This window comes from Phalacrocorax aristotelis, chromosome 8 (genome assembly GCF_949628215.1).
Source record: "Phalacrocorax aristotelis chromosome 8, bGulAri2.1, whole genome shotgun sequence".
Classification (NCBI taxonomy): Eukaryota; Metazoa; Chordata; class Aves; order Suliformes; family Phalacrocoracidae; genus Phalacrocorax; species Phalacrocorax aristotelis.
In genome coordinates, this window is record NC_134283.1 from 12,558,862 (window position 1) to 12,565,402 (window position 6,541).

Genomic DNA, 6,541 nt, shown 5'->3' on the forward strand with positions numbered 1-6,541 from the left:
TACTTGCTGAAAATATTAAATAGTTATTGAGCAATTCTGAACAAGCACTTGACGAACAGTGAAGTGCTAAAGACTGAAATGTCTGCAGCAGAAAGTAAAGGTCACTCTACCATCTTCTGCAATTTTAAGTATAAAACAAAAAAGAATCAAATAAAGAGCACCATAAACAAGATATGACAATCTACTACTTTTTTTGATAATTTGCAACGATGGCCCACTCAAGATGTATGCTATTCCTATCCAAACCATGTTACCATTTGTTCTGTTGGAATATTGGAAGTCAAATACTAATTTCATCTTCCAAACAAGAGTACTAAAACAATCAAAACAAAACCTGCTTGACCACATGTAGTTTTGAATATTCTTTAATGACACAAATCAAAGTAGCTTTCCTGCTGTGGAGCCATATTCCCCGGTGATCTAATCATGTCCCTCTCAAGCTGGCAGGATCTTTGACAAAAGCATCCTGGAACTTCAGGATAGAAAAGCATTTTTCTTTACCACCAGATCCCAGTGAAAACCTTATTTAAGTCCCTCAAAACTGCAGTGAGAAAAAACTGACATAAACGTAAGGAAAGCAAAACAGTAATCCAAAAATATGTCAAGAAAGAGAACACAATGGAGAAAAACAAAGCTACCTATAAGCAGCTATAAAACTTCAGTTCAGCTAAGCATGTAACTACCACAAACGAGTATCAGGAGTAAGACAAGCATCTGTAAGAAACAGCACATAAGGATAGATTAGTAAAGAAGTTCATGTGCTAGGAATCAAGAAACACAGCTCTAGGATGACAAAGAGCAAGAGCACCCAGAGACTTGTCTGAACTTCTGAAGCTTTTAAAATAAATATAAAAAGATTCGAACAGGTGAATAATAAACCCTGAATTGTTAGGGAAGAATCATTAAGGAAGCACTTTCATTTAAGAGCTGCTCCTCTGAAAGTTTTCCAAATCTGATTTCTTACGTTCTCTTGAAACAATCTCTTATAAAAAAATACCTGCAATAAAACTTCATGCTTAAGACATTTATTAATAGAATACATTTATTGAACTCTACTTACACTATTTTTGCAGTATCTTCATAAAAGTCAATACGCAATGTCACTGGCTTTGTGCGATACAGCCTACACCTTTTTGCTCTATATGGGATCTGCATAAATGCTTCCAGTGCAACCCGAATGCTTAAAAACAAAACAGAAATAATCTCATTTTACAGAGCAGATCTTATTCTCCAGAACTCACTGGTCTCATACAATCCTTATGTTACGTTGTATCTGACAATACAGTTCTTCCAGAAGTTTGGTTCTCACTCTGAAACACCCGTGGAACCAGCGTTCTATTTTTCTCTCCAAGAGAGGTGCTACCAGAAGCAACTGGCGAACAGATTTGCTCCAGATATGAATATGCTTCTTTACTCAAAATCTTTCTGATCCTTTGCCACTACAGTTTGAAGTCTTTCCATGAGATTTGCCCTAATACTACCACATATGCCACCTGGCACTGCATATTCTCTTTTGCAGTTATTACTTCTGTGTGAGAAACCAGGTATGATTAACATCAGCAAGAAGGAAATCTAATAAATACACTAATTTACACTAATTTTCCTAATAAGAACTTATTCTTTATAAAGGTATCACTAGAGTGTTCATCTTACCCTTTACACTTGGTTTGGTTGAAGACTTTTAATAACCAGCAAGACACCATATATAGCAAGCTTTTAAGATCTGTTTATCACTTTTGTTCAATATTTTATTTTATAACAAAAAAGCAGTAAATCACATATTTACTTCTATTTGAACATATTTTAAACTTAGGGCATTGTCAAGTTGTTTTCCAATATAGCAATATTCAATTTAAAACATTATTTAACTTAAATCTTAAGTATTTTAGATAAGCTTTCTTAATTTTGTGAAATACTAAAAAAAATATTTGGTAAAGCTTCTTGTACTCAAAGTTGCATATTTTATTAGAGAAATGAACTTCAAATCTAGCTGGGAGCTGGAAGAGTTACTTTTTAGAACACATTTCAAAATTTCAGAAACAGTAGATTTCACAGAGGTTTTATTAAAAACTCCGAACATTTGAAAATTCATCTTTTTTTGCACCACGTCAAGACAGACTGTCAGCTCTTAGTAAAGTAAACAAACTAGTAAACTGCAGTGGGAAAAAACCCACGTATGTGTGTCTAGATGTCAAAAGCTGATTCAGCAAGTGAAACACTGCTTCCACATTTGCTTTGCAAGTGACCATCACTGGTTATAATTTTTTAATATATAATCACTTAATAAGGGAGGAAAGTATATAAAATTAATGTTAACTGGCAACCATACAATTCAGTCATAACAAACTGACATTATTTGTACTTCACATCTTTAAAAAACAAAAGAAAACCCACAACACAAAGCATCTTTAAAAATTCACAAAACAGAGACTGGTTTTTATCCACACTTGCAAGGGCCTATCATATGGCTAGCAGTTTTTCTTGGACCCAACCCACACCTCAATTAAACCAAAGCCTTGTCACTATCAATCCAAGAAATTATTCATAGCATCTGTATGCATTAACTAACAAATACATTTCAGTAACAGTGTCAAAAAACCCAAACACTTACTCCTTTGATTTAACAAAAATGTATTTGGCATAATCCACAAGAAAGCATTCTGTTTTATAATGATCTGTACAGTACATGATTGATTTAATCACCGCTCTACACCAGCATTTGAGTTCCTCACTAAAAACCACACAAACCTGAAAAACAAAGAACAAGACAGCAGGTTCTTGGAAATGGAGTGAATCACACTAAGTTTTTTTTAGAGACAAGATTCTAGTACTCATTATATAGCCATCAATTTTCTTTTTAAAATGCAAGCATTGCAGTTTAGGTAGATATGAAGTTTACAGATAAGAAGATATAACCCATACGTATGCCATTATCTACTTTTCTACATAGCAGTATTAAAAAAAAAGATTAATGCATATGTTGGATATTTCACCCCCAAAACAATGCAAATAACACTATTTCTATCTGTACAATGTAACAATGATTCTACCTGGCCTTCTTCTACTGTTACTGGTTTTACTTCATCCACATCTTTATAAGATTTGTCATAGAACTGATTCATTTCAGCATTCAGGTTTTTATATTCTGTTTCATCGACTATGTAAGGCCCGCGTCCTTTCATAGTAACCCAAAAGCAACCTGGATCTTCAATCTGGGGCAAGGGATAGATAACAATAACAAATGCTATTAGCTCCCACTAAAACAATAGGATGTTTTAAAGACTATCTGAGCAGCAAATGTAAAATTAAAACTTAATCTTTAGTAAGGCACCTTAAAAATTCTGATGACTGATACTTAGCATACAGAATGTTAACAAGCAAAACGTCTTTCAACTTCAGACCATTAGCTTATTAAATGACTTCTCAGCTTGCAAGTTTCTTCAGCACTGCAGTTAATGGCACATGTAGTTTAAAAGGTAGTAGCATCACCTAAAAAGTTGGTTAAATCAAACAGTGGGTAAAGTGCAAAGACATAAAACTTTTTGCTTCCATGCTGCCAAGAAGTACATATAAAAAAAACTCCAGAACACACAACAAACCCCACCAATGGGCTTTTCTTCATGCTCAGAGAGTCTGCAAGACAGTCAGTTTCTTTAAAACAGGGTCATAGCTTTCCGCTCAGCCTTCGTAAACCTTTGTATCACAGTCTTTCCCCTGATCTGGATCCCCAGTTGTTGTGGGTTAGCACTAGCAGGCAACTAAACACCACACAGCTGCTCCTTCACTCCCCTGCAGTGGGATGACTGAGACAATTGGAAAGGTAAAGGTGAGAAAACTCATGGGTTGATATAAAACCAGCTGAACAGGTAAAGCAAAAGCTGTGCATGCAAACAAAGCAAAATAAGGAATGCATTCACTGTTTTGCATTGGCAGACACATGTTTAGCCATTTCCAGGAAAACAGGGCTTCATCATGCACAACACTGACTTGGGAAGACACATTTGATAAACACAAATATCCCTGTGGAAGAGGAAACCACCCCTTTCCTCCTCCTTCCCTGTGGCTTTTATATCTCAGCATGACATCATACGGTATGGAATATCCCATGGGTCGGCAGTCCTGGCTGTATTCTGAGAGAATAATTTTTCCAAAATTATTTCTCTCTTGTGGAATTCAGTAGAATCTGGTACTATGCTACACTACTTTTAAACACCTACAAGAAATGATGAAACCTATATAAGCCATATGCAACCCCAAACACGTAAGGAAGTGCTGCTGAATGGAAATACAGAAGCATCATCTTATTTGTAAATCTCGCTTGAGTTGCACAGAAGTAAACAAAGAGCAATCCTTGAGTTTAAAAAACACCAGCATACCTCTAATACCAAGACTTCCATGTTTCTCAGCTACAGTCTTCCTCAACACTACTGTAAAAGAACAATAAATGTTTGCTTAACCATTTTTAAAGCCATCATTTGATTTGAAACATATCTAAAGAGAATATACCTAAAGCAAGCCTACAGATTTTTGTTACTAGTCTCAGGAACATTAGCAACAGGAGTTGCTACAAGGAGGAACAGCAACAGATTTACAGGTTTTAAAGGGTTCAAACCAGTCTTCTTAATGAGGCACTACATTAAAGCCTAATTAAGATTTGCCATCCACACTTACTTATATACAACCACACCTATTTTTAGTACTCCACAACACACCTGTTATCCTTAACCTACTTACAGTACATAGCTGCTTATCTTACATTCAAAGGTCAACAGAAATAGGCTGATTGAAGACAAGGGTTGCTACAATCTATCTACATGACCAAGTGTACAGAAACACCAGAGCAAAATGCTTACACCATTAAAAAAAACTAACACAAAAGAACAGTCTCAACCTTAGCAAACAATTTTAACATAACAGAGGTTTTTACTGGTATTTCACATCATATTCATCTGCATTTGTACATATTGTACCTAGGAATTACAATGGAATAATAAACTACCCGCAGATTGAAGTAATTTGGATTTCATTTTGACACAACCCAGCACACCACAATATCATCACGACAGTGTCTAGCATCTTAGAAGAATTGACACTGGAAGTAGGTGCCAAGTAAAACGTTTTGGGAGACGAAAGTCACACTGGCCTTTCACTTCCACAGCTAGTGTTGAACAAGTCAGTGCTAAATAAGAAGCAATACAGCTACACTCTGGAAAACAGGTCTTACAAGGAGCGGCTGAGGGAACTGCAGTTGTTTAGCCTGGAAAAGAGGAGGCTGAGGGGAGACCTTATCGCTCTCTACAACTACCTGAAAGGAGGTTGTAGCGAGGTGAGTGTTGGTCTCTTCTCCCAAGTCACTAGTGATAGGATGAGAGGAAACAGCATCAGGCTGCATCTGGGGAGGTTTAGACTGGACATTAGGAAAAATGTCTGTACTGAAAGAGTGGTCAGGCATTGGCACAGGCTGCCCAGAGAGGTGGCAGAGTCACCATCCCTGGGGGTGTTCAGAAAACATGTAGATGTGGCCCTTCAGGGCATGGTTTAGGAGACATGGTAGTATTGGGTTGGTGGTTAGACTTGATGATCCTAGAGGTCAAAAGACCTCTAGGTCTTCTGGTTGAAAAGACCTTAAGGTTGGAAAACCAAACTTAATGAGTCTATGATTCTAAAACTAGCAACATGCTTTGCTAAGAGATGGCACTAATTATTCCCAGCTTGACACTACAAGGAAACAGCTGTAACTATTTTGGAATCTTTACCTAACATCATGTAACACAAGCATACCATCCAGGGTACACTTAAGTCTCTAATGCTACACTATATTATACTGTAACATGAGATGCATAGTGCTGCCTTAGACACTTTAAAAAATATATACTTTTATTGCAGGAATAACATGAGGAGCTTCAATAACCTCTCATAATCTCTCAGTTTGTTAAGTACAAAACCAATACATAACTTATCAAAGTATCAAGGATAAAGCACACCCACATAAAAGGCTAGCTCTCTTAACATATTCATAATAGCAACATACTAAGAACTAAATAACACAAATGCTTGCTCAAATCCCATACCCAACATTAAGGATATTTACCTTGAAAAGATTCAAGAGATTATTAAACTGCTCACCTCCAACTGCTACCCTAAGAAAAACATAACAAAGGTAAGAAGACAAGATAAAAGGATGCCTCTCCAACAACACAAATCTGGTATAAACATTCCTAGAAAAAACAACCAACCCACTATCCCAGCAGTCCATCCATAAAAACCCACACTTAACAGGCACAGATCAAGGAAAGAAGAGCACAATAAAAAGTGAAAGACTACGAAGAAGATATGTTTTCTGCTTTTTTCCCTCCTCCCCCCAGCTTCCTTAACATTCTGCCTTAGCTTCACGCTCTCCCTCGTAAAAACACCCCCTCACCTCAACCAACAGCACCATAGCCTCAAGTGCCCAGTCACACCCTACACACACTGCCTCTCCGCTCCCTAGAACCCTCCAGAAACACCCAGGCCTTCCGCCTTCAAGGCCACGCCCCGTGCG

At 37.0% G+C, this 6,541-nt stretch overlaps 1 protein-coding gene across 1 annotated transcript in view; it reads right to left on the reverse strand.

Moving 5' to 3' along the window:
• The window catches only part of TDRD12 (tudor domain containing 12), a 37,387-nt gene extending 31,242 nt beyond the window's left edge, over positions 1-6,145 (reverse strand). The window contains exons 1-5 of the mRNA XM_075101438.1: positions 6,092-6,145; positions 4,377-4,427; positions 3,051-3,212; positions 2,612-2,748; positions 1,061-1,180 (exon numbers count right to left, since the gene is read on the reverse strand). Coding sequence (XP_074957539.1) covers positions 1,061-1,180; positions 2,612-2,748; positions 3,051-3,212; positions 4,377-4,397 — 440 coding nt within the window. The 5' untranslated portion in view covers positions 4,398-4,427; positions 6,092-6,145. The remainder of the gene's footprint in view (positions 1-1,060; positions 1,181-2,611; positions 2,749-3,050; positions 3,213-4,376; positions 4,428-6,091) is intronic.
• Positions 6,146-6,541: the final 396 nt, after the last annotated feature.